Source organism: Panthera uncia, chromosome F2 (assembly GCF_023721935.1).
Source record: "Panthera uncia isolate 11264 chromosome F2, Puncia_PCG_1.0, whole genome shotgun sequence".
Taxonomy (NCBI): Eukaryota; Metazoa; Chordata; class Mammalia; order Carnivora; family Felidae; genus Panthera; species Panthera uncia.
The window spans coordinates 6,851,187-6,874,959 of NC_064812.1; the positions used below are offsets into that span (position 1 = coordinate 6,851,187).

Genomic DNA, 23,773 nt, shown 5'->3' on the forward strand with positions numbered 1-23,773 from the left:
ATAGCGTGTCTCCTTGATCCTGGTCTTGAACCTTCCCACTGGCCCCAATTCATCTTCCCTATCTTAGCTGTAAGCTACCTGATCTAAGAGATTATTTCTTTTTCATTTCTTATACTTCAAGTATCACATCTTATTTACTACTCAATAAATGTTTGCTGAACTGAGGTGGAATGTTCAAGAACCACAACAAGGTAAGGGGGGCCACTGGTTACAACATGCAATGCTATGTGAGGATTGCGTCAATCACATGACACCTTTACTTACATAATCTCCGTAGGTCTCTTGTGTTGGGGGTGGCGGCGGAGGTCTGTACCCAGTTGGGGGCACTCCTCTTGCTCTGGGAGTGAGAAGCCCTCTTCCCCGACTCACTGGCCCTCGGGTGGAAAGGACTCCCCTGGAAGCCGGCGTCCCTCGTGGTACACCAACTCCAACTGGCCGGGCTGTGACTCCTCCCCTTCCCCTGTAAGCAAGAGGGTCAAGTTAGCAATCTTCATCATCGTCTCTACCATTCCATGGTTCACATGCATTTATACCTCAGAAAAATCAATGTCCCGTATTTCTGTAAAAAGAAACAAGGAAACCACACACAAAGTAAAAACTAAAGCAAATGAGAAAGAGCTATCTACCAAAAGGAAGCCAAGTCACTTAGGCAGCTTATCCAGCAGCGATAAATATAATAACATCAAAGCATCCCCAAGACTCAATTTCTGGCTAAAATACAGAGTAGGAAGCTATGGACATCTGGGAAGGCTGCATCCACTCGGGACCCAGGCCGGGGTCACATCCAACCTCCATGCCAACACTATGAGCTGGGCTGCATTCTGCTTATCTATCAACAAGGAAACTGAGGCTGGAGAGATCTTCAAACTGAGAACACATAACTAGCAAAGCTAGGGACCAAAATATACATCAGAGTGCCATGAAAGAGAAAATTAAACGTACCTTGCCAAATAATGTATCTACCACAGAGTAATTTAAGATACCATTCTTTTTTTGTTAAACACCCTTCTCAAACTGAATAAACAGATATTTTCTGAAGTAGAATTCAACATGTGTATTTACGTATTTCTAACATAAAATATGAGATTTCAAGTCAGAGAGCAAGGAAGGAGGCTGTACCAAGAATAGCCCAAAAAAGCAAAAACCTGAGAAAATGTGCAAGGTCTATGAAGAAATGACAGAAAAATGAGGCTAAGACAGAGAATAAAAGATTTGGCCTCATCCATCTCCCACGGACAACATCCCCCAAATAAAGAGAACTGTCCTAGATAACATGGCTGCCTGCGCATCTCCTATCTCCTTCTTTAGTTTCATTGGGATAGCAAATACACTGCTAAAGACTTAACAGAGAAAATTAACAAAACCAAAAGCTGGTTCTTTGAAAGGTTCAATAAAATTGATAAACCTCTAGGTGTGCTAAACAAGAAAAATAAACAGTACCAGAAATGAAACAGGGTCATCACTACTGACCCCAAGGACATTAAAGGATACGAAAGGAAGATTAGAAACAATTTTAGGCTCAAGAAATGTGTTAACTTAGATGAAATGCACCAGTTCGTTGAGATATACAAATGACTAAATCCCACAAGTAGATAATTAAATAATCTGAAATATCTATTAAAGAACTTTAATAAAAGAGTAATAATCTTAAAAAAAAAAAAGCACCAAACTCCAATGGAATTCACTGAATGAATTCTTTCATATATTAAAGAAAGAAAGAATATCAGTTCTCTACAATCTCTTCCAGAAAATAAAAATCAGAGGGAATACTTCCTTAACTCCTTCTATGAAGCTGGTCATTAAAAGTGCCTCCTGAAAATTACTCCTGCATTACTACTCAGACACTGGGCCAACGGGGAGGACAGAAGTAACTGGTCTCTGCTTAGTCCTGAACCCTGGTGGGGACCTAGCAGAGGAGGCACCTCTCGAGATCTTTTTTCTAAGTCCCCTTCTGGGAGCCACAACTGGCCAAAGGGTTGGGTGGGGGGAACATGGGGGTCTAGAGAAGATGCCACAGGACTGGCTTAGCTGATTATCTAACCTCCCCAAGAAGAGATATGTCATCCAAGGGGGAACACGGATAAGGCTCTCTGATAACCAAAGCCATTAAAGACTTTAAGAAGGGGGGGGGGGGGGAGAAAAAAAACAACAACCCATAAATCATGATCTTTTCAAGAACAAAGGTGTACAATTCCTCAAAAATAGTAGCAAATTAAATCCAACAATATATCAAAAAATTATATACCATGACCAAATGGGATTTATTCCAGGTATGTAAGGCGAGTTCAACACTAGGAAACCAATGTGATAGACCACATCAACAAGGCTTAAAGAAAAAAAAAAAAAATCATATAATCATAAAGAGCAGAAAAAGCATCTAACAAAATGCAATACCAATTCATGAAAAAAATCAGCAAAGTAGGAAGAAGAAAATTTCCTCAAGTTGAAAAAAAAATCTACAAAAACCTACAGCTACTATCATACTGAATGGTGACAAACTGAATACTTTCCCCTTAGGACTGGGAACAAGGCAAGGGTGGCCACCCTTACTACTCCTATTCAACGTGTACTGGAAGTCCTAATTCAATAAAAAGGAATAAAACTTGTAAGATTGTGGAAGAAGAAATAAAATTTTATTTACAGGTGACATAATTTCTATGTGAAAATCCCCAAAGAATCAACCATAACAAAATAAAACAAAGCAGCCAAAAACTCCTAGAGTTTATTTTTTTTATGTTTATTTATTTATTTTTGGGAAAGAGTGAGTACGTGCACATACATGTGAGCAGGGGAGAGGCAGAGAGAGGCAGAGAGAGAGAAGAGACAGAGACAGAGAGAGAATGAATGAATGAATGAATGAATCCGGGGCTTGATTCCATGACTGCGAGATCATGACCTGGGCTGAAATCAAGAGTCAGATGCTTAAATGACTGAGGCACTCAGGTACCCCCTCCTAGAGCTTATTAATAAGCATAAAAACAAGGTCTTGGAATACAAAGCTAGTAAGTCAACAATATATACTCATATATATTTTACAGTACTCATTTTTGCAAGGTATATCCTAAAATTGGAACAATACAGAGAAGATTAGCCCAGTCCCTGCTCGAGAATGACATACCAATTTGTGAAGTGTTTTAGATTTTCCTATGCATGTGTGCGGGCAAGGGGCCTATGGGAAATATCTATACCTTCCTATCAATTTTGCTGTGGACCCCAAGTTGCTCTAAAACAGTAAAGTCTTTAAAAAAAATACATAATAACATTTATTAAAGAAACAAAAGAAATGGTTTAGTACATATCTAACAAAATATGCACAAGTGTTCTATGTAGAAAACCATAAAACTGTGATGAAATAAATCAAAGGAGAATAATCCCATGCGTAATCGTTGTTAGAGTCAATTCTTGCTAATTCTTCCCAGCTCGACCTACAGACTCAGTGTAATCCCAATCAAAATCCCAGAGAGCCACGCTGTAGACTGACAAACGTATTCTAGAGAATACGTAGAAAGGCAAGACCCAGAACAGACGACAAAATACCGAAGAACATGCTGGAGGACTCACAGTATCTGATTTTAAGACTTATTATAAAGCTGCGGTAATCAAGATAGTTAAGTATTGATGGACAAACAGACACACAGAACAACGGAACCAAAGACAGCCCTGACACCGATCCAAAGAAATGCAGTCAAGTGACTACTGACCAAGGAGCAGAGACAATTCAATGGAGAAACAAGTCTTTTCACCAAATGGTGCTAAAACAAATGCATATCCACAGGCCTCAAAAAAAAAAAAAATAAATAAATAAATAAATAAATAAAAAATATAAAGAAGAAAGAAAAAATAAAAGAACCCAGACACATCCTTCACAAAAATTACCTCAAAATGGATTTTGCTTATTTTTTTAAATATAATGTATTGTCAAGTTAGCTGACATACAGTGTGTCAAGCATGCTCTTGGTAGGTTCCCGTGATTCATCGCTTACATATGACACCCAGTGCTCATCTCAACAAGTGCCCTCCTCAATGCCCATCACCCACTTTCCACCCCCCCTTTCCTCCCCCCCCATCAACCCTCAGTTTGTTCTCTATACTTAAGAGTCTCTTATGGTTTGCCTTCCTCTCTGTTCAAAATGGATTTTACACCTAAATGTAAAGTATAAAACTTGTAGAAGGAAATTCAGAAGAAATCAATGTGGGTTTGGTTTGATGAGTTTTTGGATACCATATGAAAAGCATAATCTATGATATAATCTGTGGTAAATTGGACTTTCTTAAAATTAAAAACTTCTGTTCTGAGAAAGACACTGTTAAGAGATGAAAAGACAAATCACAGAAAGGGAGAAAATATTTGCAAAACATATACCTGATAAAAAACAACAACAACAACAACAAACCTGTATCCAAAATATATAAAGAACTTTTAAAGCTCAGTAAGAAAACCCAATTTAAAAATGGGTAAAAGAACAGACAGCCCACTGAAGAAGTTATACAGATGGCAAATAGCCAAATGTTCTATATCATTTGTCATTAGGGAACTGAAAATTAAAACATATCTATTTGAATAATAAAATCAAAAAACTGAATACACCAACTGATGGTGAGGATGTGAAGGAAAGGTGCTCTCATGCATTGCTCATGGGCACACAGAAGAGGAAGACAGTTTGGCACTTTCTTACAAAGCTAAATGAGATCTTACCACACAATCTGGCAACTGTATTCCTAGGTACTTACCCACCTGATTTGAAAATTTACTTCCACACAAAAACCTGCACAGGAATGTTTATTGCAGCTTTATGCCCTTTAAGAGGAGAATCTACATTCATCAGTTAATGGGCATTTGAGCTCTTTTCATAATTTGGCTATTGTTGATAGTGCTGCTATAAACATTGGGGTACCTGTGCCATTATGAATCAGCACTCCTTGTATCCTTTGGGTAAATTCCTAGCAGTGCTATTGCTGGGTCATAGGGTAAAAATTATAAACAGAGAGGGAGGCAAACCATAAGAGACTCGTAAATACACAGAACAAACTGGGGGTTGATGCAGGTAGGGAGGGCAGGGAAAATGGGTGATGGACATTGAGGGCACTTGGGATGAGCACTGGGTGTCGCATGTAAGTGATGAATCACGGGACTCCAAAAGCCAAGAGCACGCTGTATATACACTGTATGTTAGCTAACTTGACAATAAATTATATACTAAAAAAAAGTTTGATATTTTATAATTTTTTTTGATGGAAAAAGTACTAAAAAGAAAAATAAGAATCTTCTGGAGGAAAGCTCCTCTCTAGGAATTTTGCTTAACTTGTATGAACTCAAGTGAATCAATTAAAGGTTTTCCCTGACCCCCCGCTCCAAAAAAAAGGGGTGAATGGATAAGCAAGCTAGGGTGCACGCATACAATGGGAGTATTATTTGCAATAAAGAGAAATGAGCTCACAAGCCAGGAAACAATATGGATGAATCTAAAATGTTTCTACATGAAAGAATCCAATCTCAAAAGGCTACATATCATATGATTCCAATTATATGACATACTGGGAAAGAAAAAAACTACACTGATGAGTTAAAACAAATAATCAGTGGCGGACACAGGTTCAGGGGAAGAGGGAAGGTTGAACAGGTAAAGCAGTAGGAACACTTTACGGGGATGAAACTATTTTGTAGGATGCTGAAATGGTGGAGAGGTGACAAAGAATTTGTCAAAACCCACAAAACTTTGTATCACAAAGAGTGAACTTTAATGTATGCAAACTAAAAAAAAATATATATATATATATATATATATTATTTAGGAAATTGAGGGTTTAGGATGGAATGCTAAATGTGACAAAACATGTGAACTATATTAAAAACATATAAAACACCCTCATGGGGGTGTCTGGTTGCTCAGTTGAGCATCAGATTCTTGATTTTGGCTCAGGTCATGATCTCACGATTTATGAGATCAAGCCCTGTGTCAGGCTACTCATGGAGCCTGCTTGGAATTCTCTCTCTCTCTCTCTCTCTCTCTCTCTCTCTCTGCCTCTTCCCTGTTCACTTGCTCTCTCTCTCTCTAAATAAACAAACTTAAAAAAAAAACAGAAAAAAAAACACCGTTCTGAAGTTGAGAGGAAAAATGAATTTAGAAACGAGTGAAGTTTCTAAGTTAAAGGCAAAAAAAGCTGTATGTAAGCACTGCTCTAGGTGACAGAGCTATTTCCCACGAGAAGGGGTGCAGGTGCACGTACGATTCTGAGACACTATGCATGTGCACTGGATGGACGATGATGGAAGCCACGCCGCGTTGGAGTGAAGGTTATAGATAAGCAAGGGGCAGAGGCTAGAGTGGGCAATAAAGGCAATGGATTAGAAGTGGACACGTTAGTATGAACTCTTGACTCATTTACTATAGATACAGACAGTGAATCGCAGAAACATGCACAGACGTGTATATACACGTGGCCTCATAGCATACACGTTTCCTCGCTCTGACAGCTAAGAGGGCTTGGACGCAAGGACATCCCAGCAGCAGCAAGCAGAACCAGCACCCAGCTCTGGTCTCTGATACCAATCTCCAACAAAAGGAACCACGGCTCCTTGGAGAAATGGCCGATCCCAGTATGCAAGACGCTGCGGCAGCAACTTGCAGAGCAGAAAGTAAGGGTACTCGGGGCACCTGGGTGGGTCCCTCAGGTAAGCGTCTGATTCTTGATTGTGGCTCAGGTCATGATCTCACAGTTCCTGAGTTGAAGTCCCGCACTGGGCTCTGCGCTGACTGACAGTGTGAAGCCTGCCTGGGACTGTCTCCCTCCCTCCCTCCCTCTCTCTCCCCCCGCCCCCGCTTGTGATGCACACTCTCTCTCTCTCTCCCTCTCTCAAAATAAATAAATTTTAAGAAACTGTTAAAAAGTAGTAAGCAAGTACTCGAAAATAAGTAAATAAACAAATGCATAAATAACCAACAAAAAGAATAATGAGTGTATGTGAAAGGAGCAGGGAGGAGCCAACTGAAAGAGCTCTCAATGGCCAAAGCTGAAACAATCTGAGTTAAAAAAAAAAAAAAAAAAAAAAAAAAAAAAAAGCAGTACTGGGTTTTAACCGGATGTATAAAATGTAGAAATATGCAAAAGTCTACACTGACATAAACAAATGACTGAAATAATAATGGGAGAGAAGAGAAACATCTTCCGATAATTTATGAAGATATCCCACCCTTCAAAGGGGGGCGGGGGAGGAGTAACTGTAAATGGGAAACCCTTCAAGTATGACCTCAGCCAGGTTACCAAGGCAACGTCAGCAGTACTATGTCATGTGGACAGTATGAACCCTCAACATGTGATGAAAATGACACTTCACCTTTGTGGTTTTTGTTCCCTGAAACCATAAGGCCAAGCTGATCTGGAGAAAAAATATTTTTTTTTTTTTTTTAATTTTTTTTTCAACGTTTTTTATTTATTTTTTTGGGACAGAGAGAGACAGAGCATGAACGGGGGAGGGTCAGAGAGAGAGGGAGACACAGAATCGGAAACAGGCTCCAGGCTCCGAGCCATCAGCCCAGAGCCCGACGCGGGGCTCGAACCCACGGACCGTGAGATCGTGACCTGGCTGAAGTCGGACGCTTAACCGACTGCGCCACCCAGGCGCCCCTGGAGAAAAAATATTAAACCAACCCCAAACGAGGGACATCTTACAAAAAACCTGGCCAGTACTTCTCAAAACTTTAAGGTCATCGAAAAGATGCAAAATCTAAAAGACTTTTTCACTCTTAGGTAACTTGTATTATTCCTTTTATACATATTATAAATTAGGTCTTTTTTGTTCGTCCTAGGCCATAAAAATTGGCACACCAAAAGTGGTGGTCAAGAGAAAGGACACTGAAGTCAGATCTGAATTCAATTTCTGACTGCACCTACTGGCTCAACTTCTGTCTTCCAGCTAATATTCAAACTAATCGACAGTCTAAACTTTCCAAGCCAGTTTCCTCCACTGCCAAGTGAGTTACACAACCCGTTTCTTAGTGGTACAGTGCGGGAAAATGACCCAAGACACAGAAAGTACCTAACACATCCCCTACTCAATCAAGATCAACAATGTATGTAAATTTCAATCACTCTGAACAACGATGATGACACTATAATTTCTATAGTCTTACTCATCTTTTTATATGCAGTGTGTATCTAGAAAACGCTTCAATGTGATTAGAGAAAAGAATAATTTCTACATATAGCACATAATTCCTGTGTGATATTTCATTTAATCTGAGTATATTCCAACTAATTAAGCCTCCTGCTTCCTTAGCTAATACCCCATCCCTGCCCTCCAAGTTAGCATATGGACCACAAAATATTCAGCATGTTTTCTGAATCTATGAATTTATGTTTTCCATCAAACTGAAAGACACAAATTTATATATTCAAGAAGCTCACAATTCTTTCCCAGCATCATCAACATTGTTTGTTTATGTGCCCTCGGAGTATATGGAATCATACTAAAATATCTGTAGCAGAATTTCAGACAAGTCATTTGATGTATGTAGCTCTTGACACTTAACTACGGAAGATCCCTTTTTTAAAATATTTATTTATTTATTTATTTATTTATTTATTTATTTATCTCTTTAAGTAATCTCTATACTCAACGTGGGGCTTGAACTCATGACCCCAAGATCGAGTGGCATATGCACTCCACTGATGAGCCAGCCAGGTGCCCCCGAAGATTAGTTTTTAAGTATGACATTCCATGAGAATTGTGTGGTTTTAAGCCCTCACCCCCCCACCCCCCCAGCGAGAGGAAGGCATGAGGGATAGAAGCGTACAAACCTAAGAGTCTGACCACGCTGTGGAGGACGCACAAATGCTACAAATGAAGCTCCGGGGACAGATTAACAGCAGGACTGCTGACATGGGGACAAGGATGAGATCCTGATAATCAGTGGGGGCTTATTAATTTTCTACTAGAAAACTTGGTTCAAATTGATAAAATCAGGTTGCTACACTGATCAGAATGAGGCTAACAAGAAAGCAGGAAGATCTCACATCTGAACAGAAAGTTTCATGAGCAGAGGAACAGGTGTGATTGCCAACGGTTCTTTCTGTTTGCCTTCTTCAGCAGCGTGGCCCTGGTTTCTGGCTTGAAACTCGGATATGGAAATAGTCTAGAAAGGTTTGTCAACAGGTACCTTTGCGGGAAGAGTGCTTTGAAGGACTGAATACAAAGGTATGGATGAGTCAGGAACTAATTATTTATAGATTCATAATCTATAGATGAACCTATAGATTGTTGATAGGTTTTAGGATGTGATGAAAAAGCACAGGCTTTGAGTTCCAACATCTCTATACTCTCAAATCTACTGTCAGTTAGTTGCTGAGCCCAGCTTTCTACCCATAAAGCGGTGTCAATGGCATCTAGCTCTTGCAGATGGTCGTGAGGTTTACCCACGTGCTATATAAAGTGCCTAGCTTAACATAGGCATGTAGTAAGCGGTAATTATTACGCAGACTTCCACTCGGATTCTGAATTGGGAGTCCTGACACCTTCCTTCGGCTGCGCACCAGAGGACGAGGACAGACGAAGGTACAGCTCATCACCCAGTGAGCACCTTTATGTACCCTCCGTGCATTTAGCAGAGATGATGCAGACTGGGAGAGAAAGAGCATAACCACATACTATCGTCCTGTTTGGCTTCTGTCTAGGAATCTCCTGGGGAGCAAAAAGTAGAGGGTGAAATGGTGAATTTGGTGGCGGGAGCCCTGGATGATGAGGCTGGCCCCGGCTGACCACAGGCTGGGTGCCCGAGGGAGCCAACGGCAGCATCCTACTTTGGTACCACGGCTATCACAGTGGGAAGCAGACCTGCCCAGAGAGCTGTCATCTGAGGCCAACGCCCTGATGCACCAGCGACCGCAGGGATAATTTATTTCTCCGAGAGACTCCTTAACAAACACATTGACAACTTTTTTTCATCCCTGGGGTTTTCTGAGTGAAGCTTAATCATTCCGAGACTTTCCTTTCTTGCCGGGGGCTGACAAGTGAGTGAGAGGCTAGATAAAAGGAAACAGGGAGCAGAGCTTGCAGTTAGGATCCCTCAGAACGTGCAGGAGAAATCGTCAGAGCCAATGAAGACTGACGCTTCCAGAAGCCTCTGGCAGCCCTTATTCTTTGCACCTTTAGTGATGATCTGAAATGTGTTTCTAGGGCAGTTCACACGCTTCTTGAGCGTCCTCGTCACCCAGGACTTGTGTCAGGGCGGAGTCGGAGTCGGCAGGCCTAGGCTGGGGACTATTATCCTGCATTTCCGAGAAGCTCTCAAGTGCTGTTGCTGCTGGTTTGAACCCAGAAGTGACAGACCTGTTACTAAACCCAACGGTTACCACTTTGTTCTGCGATCCATCCAATCTCCAATCTGTTTTACTGTCCTACACTGCACAGAGTATAAAATAAATCTAAGGCAATTTGTTTCTTCTCCAAGAAGTTACCAACTGGTTATTATTGACAATATAAGACAGTGTGTGAGAAGCAAAATCTCTCATAAAGTGCAAGAAATGTGTCCATCTTCCCTTCCATCCCTGAAGACAGAGAGCTCACTCCTTACTCTGAAGCCTGTCACTGTCTTCCAGCTCTGTTGGCATGTTTTTACTTTTCGTCCGTATTTAAAAATAAAAACAGTGAAAGTCTCTATCATTTCTAACTAACAGCCCTATTTCTTTCGGCCTCTGGCACTATCCAGGGCAAGTCTTCTTCCCGTCTGATGACAATGAATTGATAATGAAGGAGCTTCAGGGAGATGTGTACTTTGCCCAAGGTCCTCCAGAAGAATTCAACGTGTAGTGTGGGATCATTGTGAGTAATCAGAAAAGAACTTATGGCACGGTTCGGGCTTGAACGGGACATGAAAACATCAAGCAGGGTTTGGATTAGTGTGTGTGCTCGGTGTTCTAGCTCCATTTTACCGCCGAGGAAACGACGGCTTAGCCCGGGAGAAACGCCCTGGCTTGAAAGAGCCACGAAGCCACACTCTAACTCCAAGCCAACTGTCCCCATCTTTTCTGCTTTCCAGTCTTGGTCCCTCTGCCTGGAGTGACTTCCTCTGACACTCTCCTGTCTTGTTTCTTTACCTCCCCCCTAAGTTGTTCACACCCACATGCCCCATTTAAAATTCCTTGCACCCTCATTTCTATTTCCATCGCACTTGCTTTCACACCCCCTACCCCTATTGACGCCACTCTGTCTTAATTACCTATTTCTCTGACTTACACCTGTTAACTTTCTGGACGTCAAAATGATGACTTAGCCACCCCTGTGACATCAACCCCTGTCACAGAAAGTGCTCCAAGAAAACCTGTGACGTTGAACGACCTGACAGCAGGAAGGGACTGACTGATTTTCAAAGAGGAAGGCAGATGTTCAAACCTCTGGAACCCCGGGTGTGTGGGAGTATGTTCCACGGCTCAGGAACATACTCGCCAGATGCCGTCCGCCCGAAATGGCCTCTGCTTCTCGGGACATCTTGTCCAACATTATGGTCAGAAAAACTCTGCTGGCAAACCGGGGGTCAGAACCCTTCCTCCAGCGGGCCCCGCAGCCTACAGGAAGGCCCAGAACGTTTATCGGGCCTTAGGCTGCACCTGACACGTACGTGGTCGGCCACGCCGTAACCAGGAGAACCGCGCGTGGCTGCTCTTCTCTGCCCGTCCCTGGCTGGCTGCAGAGTTACAAGCTCTTGTGGGGAAGTTCTCACACTATTTGCAACATTATTTGCCTTGCTTGTTGTCTTCCCAAAGCCTATTAAAAGGATCTGAAAAGAAACCACCCATTTTCTCCTTTTGTTTCCCTTGAATCAACTCCATTATGGCCACGCACTAATACACTATCAGGGACCCCTGGAAGAAAAAGCCAGTGAGTGGATGCTGACAACGGAGGGAGCAGCTCAGCGGGAGAAAGGTGGTGGAGCTTATGGCAACGAAAGCAGAGAGACTCATTTCCCAGCAAAGTCCCCTAGGATCCTCTGCCCGGGAAGTGGGGTACATGTGTCACATACCAATGCCTGGGTTTTTATTACACCAGAAGGAAGGAAGGGAAGGTGACTTCTGTTCTGACAGTTTGGTGGTAAAATGTCCTGAGAAGGCAAGGGCCTTCTACTGAAATTTAATCTCAAGAAAGTTTTTTTTTTTTTTTTAATTGAAAATGTCTATAATTTGGGCCAGTAGGAAAATAAATATGCTGTCAACTTCCTATACTCACCCTTTCCTTAATCGAAAAAAAAAAAAAAAAAAAAAAGACTTCTTGGGGCACCTGGGTGGCTTAGTCGGTTGAGCGTCCAAATTCAACTCAAGTCATGATCTTGTGGTCCGTAAGTTTGAGCCCCGCATGGGGCTCGTTTGCTGTCTGCCTATCAGCACAGAGCCCATTTCGGATCCTCTGTCCCCCTCTCTCTGCTCCTCCCCCACTTGCACTCTCTCAAAAATAAACAAATATTTAAAAAGAGAACTTTTTAATTAGTCGATTAACCTAAACCATATCATATACTAGGGAAATGTTTAAGACCCTTATATTAACTATTCAGTTTTCCTAATAACAATTCTTATAACTCTACATACTATGAGGGAAAATACATCATTTTCAATCACTGAAACAATCTTTAGTATCCGTGACATCATTCATGATCGGTTTTAAAGAAGAGTGAAATCATGTGAAAATCAACGTGGACAAGGAAACGCAAGTGCCCATGTCCCACCCGATCCCGCGTGTGGAGGTTATGTAGCGACCTATGCACCTGTGGCTACTTACTGTTCAACACAGCAACTGCTAAAATACGGGACTTACGAAGACAAGACATCTGTGGAGAACAATCTAACACTGAAACTACAAATAATGCCCCGAAGCTGATAGCTCACACAGTGTCTGACAGATGCTGAAGGCTGCGTGGGGGGTCCCTGGAAACGGTCAAGTCCCATGGCCAACCTGGGAGCTCGCCGCAGCTCCCAGCACCTCGGCATATAGTCTGCAAAGCGCAATCATAAGATTTAACGTGGGACTTCAGTCCACGAAAGGGAAGAGAGAAAGGGGCAGGTAAACCATTTACAGAAACCAGAGCTGAACATTTTCCCAATTTAACGAAAGCTTACAAAAGGCCCCGAGGGACTGCGTTGGCTTTGCGCGCGCGCACGCGCGGTAAAAGCCACCAAGTTCAGCGCCCAGTACAGAGGCACATGTATTCACTACTCAGAAAGGCAGCTTCATCTGCTTGTTCCGCTCTTCTTCCTGCTGTTTGTGGCGTCCAAGGCGGGGAGATAAGTCTGCCTGCTCCTTGGGAGCAAGGGCCAGATGGCCAGACTAAAGGTCAGTGCGAAAGCAGCACAGAGTAAGCCAGCTGTCGTGAAGAAGGGATAAAAGGGAGCATCCCCCGAGGTCAGGGCGGCTCAGCTCAGACCGCCTGCGGCGGCAGGCCAGGGTGGAGAAGACCGGCCCAAAAGCGTGCTGCCCAGAGCGGCCTCAACTCTCCAGCCTCCTTCTGTGCTGGGGTCCGTGCAAGGAGCTAGGGAGGAGGCATCTCACAGCAGGGTTTCTGGAGGCCCTGCACAGGATGGGCTGGAAGTAAAGAAGCTTCCTTACCTCCTAAGTTAAAAAAGGCATAAGTTTAGTTCTCTCATTTGAAACTGAAAGGAAAGGTTTTATTAAAACACATATCACTTCCCACTGCAGGATTTAATTTTAGATCATTTACATCTTTCAGCAGAAAAGCATCCTGAAGTGGTAACAGTGGGGAACATTCATGACGACTCTCGTAATAACTTGTTCCACTCTGAAATACCAAAATGGTGATAACCACATGACCACCCCTGCAAAGCTAATCCCCTAGTACATTCAGTCAGGTGACAGAGAATTACATTAACACAAAATACTCTCAATGATCAACACTTGACCAGAATGAGCCTAAAGGACCTGCTATTGTACTGTATTCACCTAACAGCTTTTTACTGAGTGACTACTTTAGGCCAGGTCCTAGGACACAAGAGCCCTTGCAGGTTTACATTATAATGAGGAGTAACCAATGAAAAAGGGAACAAACAAGAAAGGTGGAATTCAGTTCAGTAAATGCTACTAAGGAACCCAGACAGGATGCTGTAGACCAGCTCTGGGACTGGGGGATGGTGACTTTGAACAAGGTGACTTTGAACAGCAAGGCTTCTCGGATACCATGCCTGTGTCTGCCTACCACCGGGTGCCCCAGGGACGAGGTGAGAGCCCGGGTAGTGAAAGTAAAGGGCGTGAGAGGGAGATAAGCTTGGCCAGTTTGCCAGACAGGAAGGAGGGCAGCCTGGCCACAGTACAGGAAAACCACAAGGTCAGAAAGGGCGGGGAGAGTGCCAGATGATGAGGCACCTGTCATCGAGCCCGGCAGGAGGTTTGGGTGTTCCTGTAACAGCACAGAGAGCCACCGGGGAAACTGAAGCAGGGAGAAGACAAAAATCAACTTGGATTTTAACCAGTCATTAAGACTGTAAATGAAAACCGGACAAGCAGTGTGGCCAGATTAGGGAGGATGGAAGAGGTGATTAAGGAAAACCAGATTATTTTAGAGGGAGAATCAAAATGGCATTATGGAGGGACTGGCTGCCGCAGAGATCTGCTGGGGACTGGGCACTGCGGACACTTCTCCCAAGTTTCAGGACTAGGAAGCACTGGCTTTAATGAGCATGTTTGTCTTTTATTACTTTTTTAGATATTCAGACACAGTGAATTCCACAGCCTTGTCTTCCTCAGCTTTGGTTACAAGGAAGCTCAAAGCACAATTCAAAGACCATCTCTGCGACTGTCCAGAATAACACGTACTCTTGTGTACTAACTTTACCCCTGGGATTTTCGTAATTTTTTATCCTGGTTTCCACATCCATTTATTTTTATTCTGGGAGATGCACAAGTTATGATATGTGATTTAATGAGGAAAAGTAGTAGAATATATATATATATATATAGACGTACTTTCATCACATCTTGTATTAAAAGTACCATCATGGGGGCGCCTGGTGGCTCAGTTGGTGAAGTGTCCGTCTTCAGCCAGGGTCATGATCTCACCATCCTGAGTTCGAGCCCCATGTGGGGCTGTGCACTGACAGCTCAGAGTCTGGAGCCTGTTTTGGATTCTGGGTCTCCCTCTGTCTCTCTGTCCTTCCCCACTCACACTCTGGCTCTTCCTCCAAAATCAATAAACATTAAAAAAAATAATAAAATAAAATAAAATAAAATAAAATAAAATAAAATAAAATAAAAGTAACTCTATTAAAAGAAAATGCCGCCATGTGTCGCAGTAAGAATACAATGTAAGTGACAGAATCAAAGCTGTGTGGAAGAGATGCAGGGGGAGAATGGGTGGAAGAAGAAACAGATTGTAGATGAAAATGCAAAGGAAGGATCAAAGAGAGGGGAGGGGCATGGACTTGGAACCGGGCTGCCGGCGCCCCAGGCCGGCTGGCTTTGGGCAAGTAGTCACTTCCCTGTTTGTAAAATGGTGAGTTAACACAATAGCACCCACCTCACAGGGTTGTTATGAGGCTTGACCTAGTTATTGCCTGTAAAGTGCTGAGAACAGTCCTCAGCAGTAGATGCAAGGCGTTTGTTAAAATGAGTTTCGGTTTGAGACACGAAGATAAGTAGGCTATAAACAAGTGAGGGGCTGAGAGAAGACACAGCAAGAACTCTGGGCAGAGAACAGTGAACAATGTGGGCAAAGGTAGGAAAGGGCGTGAGCTCCAACTTCATGCGACAAGCAGTTTCCAGCCCAGGGTTGAACACAGGAAACAGGGCAGAGCAATCAATACAGACATGTGGAGCGAGGTCTTCAGAAAAAATACAGAAGGGTTTCGAGTACCTCTTCTAGGAACAGGAGTTTTACACTGAAAAAAGCAGGATATTTGAAAGATGTGGTACCGAGGAAGCCCATAATCGAATGCAGGAGAGAAAGCTCTGCCCAGAGCCGCGCACTGACCAGCCATTACCCCGCCACAAACTACCGCAGGGTTGCATCAGAGAACATTACCTGTCAAGACAATGGAGAGCCTTGAAATGGCAACCGGCCTATATGCTGTCATCAAGACGGACAGTTTTTCATCTGGGCGGCCTGTGGCGTTTCTCCAGACACCATACGCCACAAAACAGAGAGCTTCTGCCCTCCTCATCTGTTCCTCACGTTTTCAACTTAATTCAACACCTGACAACTAAGTTAGAAATTATCTTCTGTAAAAACGGTAGATGTGGTTTAAGGAACACAGCATCCCTAAGAAGTGTCATGAACAGTGGCACTGGGTGTGCGCTCTTCTCCACGCTCTCTATTCTGGACACCCATTCTGCGACTGTCGCCTTCTTTAGAAAAAGGGCCTTTGCAGATGTGATTGTCGGGCAATCTTGAGACGGAAAGAGTACCCTGGATCATCCAGATAGGCCCTGAATACCATCACAGGGAAGAGGGAAGCACACGGGGATCAAAGACAGATGTGACAGAAATCAACACGCAGGTGGAGGGAGACACCAGAGGCACGCGGCCACGAGTCAAGAAAGATCAGCAGGCACGAGACACTGGAAGGGACAAGGAAAGGATTCTCTTCTGGAGGGGGGACACTAACACCTTGACTGCGGTCCGACAATACTGATTTTGGACATGCGGCCCCCACAACTGTGATCAATCTCTGCTGTTTAAAGCCACCATGTCTGGAGTAATTCATCACAGCTACCACAGGAAGCTAATACAGCAAGGACGGACAGCTGCCCCTTGAACATGGGTTCCAACTGTGTGGATCCACTGACGTGTGGATTTTTTCAACAAATAATACATTTACACTAATACTGTTGTCTCTTCCTCATGAATTTCTTAACAACGTTTGCTTTTATCTAGCTTATTTTATTGTAAGAATACAGTATTTAATACATATACAAAATACGTGTTAATCAACTGTGCTGTCGTTACGGCTTCGCAGCCAACAGTGAGCTATTAGGAGTTAAGTTTTCAGGGAGTCAGAAGTTATACATGGAGTTTTGACTATGCGAGGGATCAGTGCCCTTATCCCCCACATTGGTCAAGGGTCAACTGTAATTTCTTATGATTTGAAGTAAATTTAATGATAGAAGAAATGAAAACGAAAGGGATTTACCACTTATTGAACACCCGCATAAATTATCTCATTAAACCATCAACAGCAATCCCATTATTATAAGCCTTTTCTTATAGAGAAAACCCACTTGGCACCGTGAACAGATCTGTTTATTTCACACTGCAATAACGCCTATTTGTAATTGCGCTCATTGACCAGGGCCTGATCAACAACACTCAAATAAAAAGACTGATTTTTTATTGCCTCAAATTAACTTGGAGACATAAAAGAATGCTACTTTAAATTATTTCATGCACAATTCTATCTGAAAAAAAAAATATATATATATTTCAACCAGTGAAAAATCTGTGTCACTTCTTCTTTTGGGTAAAAAATTAAAAATAATTCTCAAATAAATCTGAGACAGCCATTTCTCAATACATAGTTATGTTTAAATTGTTTCATGAATTCACTGGGCATTTTCATATTAAAAAGTCATCAATCCAGAGACAAAAAAAAAAAAAATTCTGTGTGTGTGGACCAACTCGGGAGTTTTCAGATACCACAGGCCATTCCAGTGAATAAAATGACAAGCTCATGGACACCCCACTTGGTGCCTGACATTGTGCTCCACACTGGAGATGTGGCAATGAACCAGCCTAATCTTGTATTCCATGGGGAAAGCCCTTGCTTCCATTATCTCAATTTGCATTATCAGTGATATTACTTTAAAATAAGATTCTTTTTAAACAATCAAAAACTTAATGTTAGAGTGATAAATAAACTTGTCTATACAGTCATCAGCCGGTAAGTAGTAGAGGTTATGTTTAAACCCAGGAATATCTCAGTTCAAACAAAGGGAATCCCCTCAATACGACATCATAATGTCTGAATATATCCTTAAAGGCTCTGTACTGATACACTGATAGAGCTGTTTGACTATTAATTAAAAAAAAAAAAAAAAAAAAAAAGATTAAAACGGTTGCCATGGTATCCAATTCTAACAACGAGAAAAGTAAAGTCAATTAATTGCACCGACCTGGTTACTGCTGGGGCTGGTACACCTCTTGTACGCAAGGTGGGTTTTCCTCGAACAACTGGGACGTCCGCGTTTTCTGAACCACCATTCAAATACGTCAACTCTTGGAGCTGTGCTTGCCTGATTTCATCATTATAGTCCTACACAGAAGACAGAAGACAACATAATTCACCTCATGTGAAAAATACAAACGTACTTAGGACCAGAAAAATAACAATATTTAATAGAAAAAAAAAAGGCAAGGAAAATAGCTGACTTCATAAGGTTTGAGTTTGTTGAAATGAAAACGCATGAATCAATTGTAAAAAAGGAAAAAAAAAAAAAACCAGAAAACAAAAAACCCCAGCAATTTCCCCAAGCTAAAATTTTCTACAGTCAGCCATTACTCCTTGTGTGGGGCATACTTTCCAAGTGAGATATTTATAATAAAATTAAGATACCATATACAGACAGACACGTGGCACTGTTATTTACAACTCAATTCAACTCATAGTTACTGAGCATCTGTGAAGTGCAAACTAACAAAACCAGAGAAGCAAGCCAGGGTCTCTGCAGCCAATGAGCTTACACTCTAACAAAGGAGGAAGGCATACATACAACATGATAGCTTTACTACAATTAAGAGCCACATGTACACAATCTTTTTGTACAATTCCATTTGGATATTATACTAGAAAAAGGCACCATTTTCAAAACTGAATACATTTTATACTTGGAGGCTTGCTCTTCTTTGTCTTACAGTATTCTCTAAATATTCATCTGAGGAACCCTGGGAGCGATCCCTGATTCCTCCTTTCCTTAATACCTCCAACTCCATTCAACAGTCATCAGGAAAGACATGTAATAAATAAAGTCATCTGTTTCACAATAGAAAGGAAGTTCGGTCTAAATGGTCAAAAAGGAAAGGCATCTAACTTAAGCTGTGGTAGTAAGAGTAGGTTCTCCATAAGATGTGTCATCTAAGTATGAGTGTGAACTAATTACCAGAGGAGGGGCTAGAAAATACTCTAGATGGGAGGAAAAAATCGTATTTTAAGACCCTAAGAAATGGTGTGTAGGGAACTGGAAGAAGTGCTACATGGCTGAAATATAAAAACAACTTGGGGGGGGGGGGGCGGGTAGTGTACAGGGAGGCTGGTCTCAACATGGAGTAGAAAGCAGAAACCAAATTCAACAAAACCTCAAGTCATTTTAAGTATAACTTTAAAGGTTTAGGACTAAGGGTACTAAAAAGCATTTAACAGTTCTAAGGAGGAGAGTTGCATACCTAGATTTGTGTTTTAGAAATAATTATGATCATGTATGCCAACAAATTAGGTAACGAAGATGACACCGTGACATGGATGGATCCTAAAAAGTCACAAATTACCAAAACTGACTCAAGAAGAAACAGAAAATTGGAACAGATAAGCAAAGAGACTAAATTAGTACTGGATAAATAAATGTCTTGCAAATTTGAAGGCCCACAAGACTTCAATGGTGAATTCCACAAACAATTAATGGTAATCCTTTACAAACTTCCAAAAAAATTAAAGAGGAGGGAGCACTCCCTCACTCTTCCTACAAAGCCAGTATTGTCCGGGTACCAACACAGACAAAGATGTTACAAAAAAAGAAACCTATAGATGAATATTCTGATGAATATAGATGTGGAGGCTCTCAAAAAATTACAAAGCCAAATCCAGCAGTATAAACAAGATAAAAGGGAGGACTATACATAAGAACCAAGTAAAACATACTAGAATTACTATTTTGGTTTAATACCTAAAAATCAGCTAATGTAATACCATAAGAAGAGAATGAAACAAACAAAAAAAAAACCCGATCATTTTAATACAGAGAAAAAACATTTGAGAGAAGAATCCAATACATTTTAATGATAGAAACACTCAACAAACTATAAAAAACCCACAGTTAACATTATAGTTAATAATAAAAAACTAAAAGAATCATCCTAAAATGAAGACCAAGACAAAGATGTCTACTGTCACCACATCTATCCAACATTGTACTCGAGATTCTAGACAGGACAACTATGTAAAAAAAAAAAAAAAAGTAATAGTGCTCAGATTGAAAGGGAAGAACTAAAACCATCTTTGTTCATATATGGTATGGCATAATCCTATGCAAAGAAAATCACAAAGAATCCACAAAAGCATTATTAGAGTCAATAATTGTGTTTCACAAGGCTGCAGGATATAAGATCAATATACAAAATCAATTTTATTTCTTTCCACTAACAATGAACACCACAAAAATAAAATTAAGAAAATTCCATTTAGAGTAGCATCATAAAGAATAACATACTCGGGAATAAATTAACAAAATAAGAGCAACATTTATATACTGAAAACTACAAAATATTGTTGGGAGAAAATTTTTAAAATCTAAGTAAATGGAAAGATATCCAATATTCATGGCTAGATGGACAATATTCCTACTCTGCTTTCCCACCTCCCAAATTGATCTACAGAATCAAGGAAAACCCTCTCAAAAATCCCAGCTGGTTTCTTTACTAAAACTTATATATGAAAATCCAAGGGACCTAGTATAGCCAAAACAATTATAAGAAAGAATAACAAAGTTGGAAGACTGATTATGTTCCCACATCAAAACTTCCTACAAAGCTACAGAAATAAAGACTGTGTAGGGGCGCCTGGGTGTCTCAGTCGGTTAAGCATCCGACTTCGGCTCAGGTCATGATCTCATGGTTTGTGAGTTCGAGCCCCGCGTCAGGCTCTGTGCAGATGGCTCACAGCCTGAAGCCTGCTTCGGATTCTGTGTTTCCCTCTCTCTCTGCCCCTCCCCTTTTGTTCATGCTATGTCTCTCAATAATAAATAAAACATTAAAAAAAAAAGGCTGTGTAGTACTTACTGGCTCAAAGGGTAGACATAAAGATCAATAAAATAGAATTGAGAGCCCAGACATAAATTACTATAGATTGATGTTCAAATAGTCTCTTTAAACAAAGGGTATTGTAGTGACTGAGAGAACACTGAAGAAAATGGAAGCCTTACACCTTGTTGGTGGCAGTGAAAATGGTCCAGGCACTTGGGAAAATCAGTCATCAGTGTCCCAAAACTGTTAAACACAGTTACCAAGTGACCTAACAACTCCACTCCTAGGTAATACCCAAGAAAGTGAGACTATACGTCCACCCAAAAATGTGTACGTGAATGTTCACATCAGCATTATTTATAATAGCCAAGAAACAGAAATAACCCCAAAGTCCTTGACTAATAAACGGACATATAACACACAAATAAAACACGGTACATCCATACAATGGAATATCATCCAGCAATGACAAATCAACTGAATGAACCTTAAAAACAGTATGCTAAATGAAAGAAGGCAGGACAAAAGACCATACATTTTGTGCTATTGTACACAAAATGTCAAAAACTGGCAAACCCACAGAGGTGGATTAATGGTGGCACGTGACAGAATGAGGAATGGCAGGGGACAGGAATGGGGAGTGCTTGTTCATGGGGACGCGTTTGCTCTGGGGGATGATGAAAATCTAAAACAGATAGTGGTGATGGCTGTGTAACTATGGATGCACTATAATCCAGTCAACTGTATACCTTAAACGGGTGAATTGTATGGGATGTGAATTATATCTCCATAAAGGCTGTGCAAAAAAGCAAAAAGTAAATTAGTGGTTGCCCAGAGAGGGAGGAGAATGGGGCGTCACTGCTGCTCATTACAAGGTTTGCTTGGGGGGGGTCATAAAAATGGTCTTAGGTTAAAGTGACAGTTGCAGAACTCTGTGAATATACTAAAAGCTACTGAATTGTTTATAGGAGTGAATTTTATGCTATGTGATTTATACCTCCATAAAGATATTAAATGGAAAAAAAAAAAAAACACCACACACTAGAGGCAGAAGTTCCAGATGGAAGCTCATAATTCCAGTACGTGGTATAGACAACCTGGAGTAGGGACGCGGCAGAAAGAATGAGGAGAAGTAGATCTGGTGTTATTTATAATGGTTAATTTTATTAGAAATGGTAACATCCTAGATGAGGGGGTATATAAGCAAAGTCAAGACCATCAATGGGCATCTGGAAAATAATGGTAAGTAACAGTGGAACATGCTGTAATCAGTTTTGCACAGGCTGAATCTGCAATGGCCCACGACACACTAAAACTGAGATGTCCCATAGCAATCAGACATAAAAACGAGAAATTTAAAAGTTAAAGATACGGATATAGACGTGAACAAGCGAGGGTTACTCAGGCCCTACACAGCACCGAGAAGGGCCTGTCGTCAAGGCGGGCTCTTTCTTGGCAGGCCCCTGGCAGGTGACCTCTACGCCCACAGAGGGGACTACCTGCAAAGAGGGCTTCTGTATGCCTAAGGCTTGATGCCGTGCTGCACCAGTCTGGCCAGATAAGCCTGCCCTGGCAGTGTGGTTAGTGGGGAACCTTCGTCTTGGCTCAGGAAGTGGGGTGGTGAGCAGCCGAGGTCAGGTGCATAGGTACGGTACGTGCACGTGACTGATCTCCAGTAAAAGCCCTGCACGCTGTGGCTCAGGAGAGCCTCACTGGATGGGAACGCTTCACAGGTGTTGTCACACATCACTGTTGGGAATGTTAAACGTGTCCTTGTGTCCCTCTGCACTGCACAGGGACACCTGGAAACCAGGGCCATACTCTTCTTGGTCTTTGCCCCGTGCTCCTCTTCTCGTTGCTGATTTTGATCTGTATCTTTTGGTTGAAATAAACCACACTCACAGTATATAACACACTGTCTGAGTCCTGTGAGTCCTTCTAGAGAATTACTGAGTTTGAAGGTGGTAGTGGGGACCTCTAGCACAAGAATTCCTCTGTATACAAATGTCAGCCATAGGCAGGATTGCTTGGGGCACATTCCTGGAGCGAGAGAAGGGCTCTGGGCATCAACATAAACTAATAGAAGAAAACCTGCACAGGGGAGACCGAAAAGGGGTGGCAGGAATTTGAGAAGGAAACGGAGGTGATCGGAGCATGAAAGCCCCAGGATTCGGTGCTGCATTCACATTCTGTCAAGCAGCCAAGTACCAATTCCATGGGATTCACTAACAATAAAGGCAACACGGACTTCAGAAATAGTACTTCTGGTGAAGGGTAGAGCTGGAATCCATCTCGGGGGAATGAAGAGTGGGAGTAAGCAAGTCACAGCCACAGTGCGGGCAGGCGGGTTTTCCAGCTGTGTGGCTCCACAAAGAGGAAGAGAAAGGACTGCAGTCTGAGCGAGGAAGGGAGGATCTTATGATAGAAGAAACCAGCATTTCTGAGCGTGAATAAAAGATTCAGGTGCAATAGTTTCCTGAATTATTTAGAATTAAAAACATGAAATATACTCAGTACGTTTGTAAAAAATATGCTATCTTCTCCTTACTTTTCAAAAGCAGAAATGACTTGAAACTTGAGGTAGAAGGCATCGTGCAATAAGAAAAATAGCATGAACAACAATCAAAAAAGGAGGTCAAAAGGAAGCTGAAGCAATAATAAGCAAACACTTGCAGAGGAGGAGGAAGGGAAGAAAAATGACAAATTCAACTTGCCGAGCTGCGGGAATGACTAAGATCAGGAGTCTAGATTTTACTGTACCTATGGATTCTTTCTCTAACTTATTTAGGGTATTAGGATCTCAAAAGAGTCATTCGAATCTATCATTATTT

The 23,773-nt window shown here is 41.7% G+C and overlaps 1 protein-coding gene and 1 non-coding gene across 3 annotated transcripts in view; one reads left to right on the forward strand and one right to left on the reverse strand.

Annotated features, from left to right (window-relative positions):
- The window catches only part of KHDRBS3 (KH RNA binding domain containing, signal transduction associated 3), a 189,088-nt gene that overhangs the window by 68,622 nt on the left and 96,693 nt on the right, over positions 1-23,773 (reverse strand). For both annotated transcript variants that reach the window (XR_007458363.1, XM_049632863.1), the window contains exons 5-6: positions 18,104-18,243; positions 265-460 (exon numbers count right to left, since the gene is read on the reverse strand). Coding sequence is in view for 1 of the 2 variants with exons in the window: in XM_049632863.1 (XP_049488820.1) it covers positions 265-460; positions 18,104-18,243 (336 nt within the window). In the remaining variant the exon portion in view is untranslated. The remainder of the gene's footprint in view (positions 1-264; positions 461-18,103; positions 18,244-23,773) is intronic.
- Positions 3,042-3,144, forward strand: LOC125925015 (U6 spliceosomal RNA). Its single transcript, XR_007458669.1, has one exon. It is a non-coding gene; the product is annotated as a U6 spliceosomal RNA (small nuclear RNA).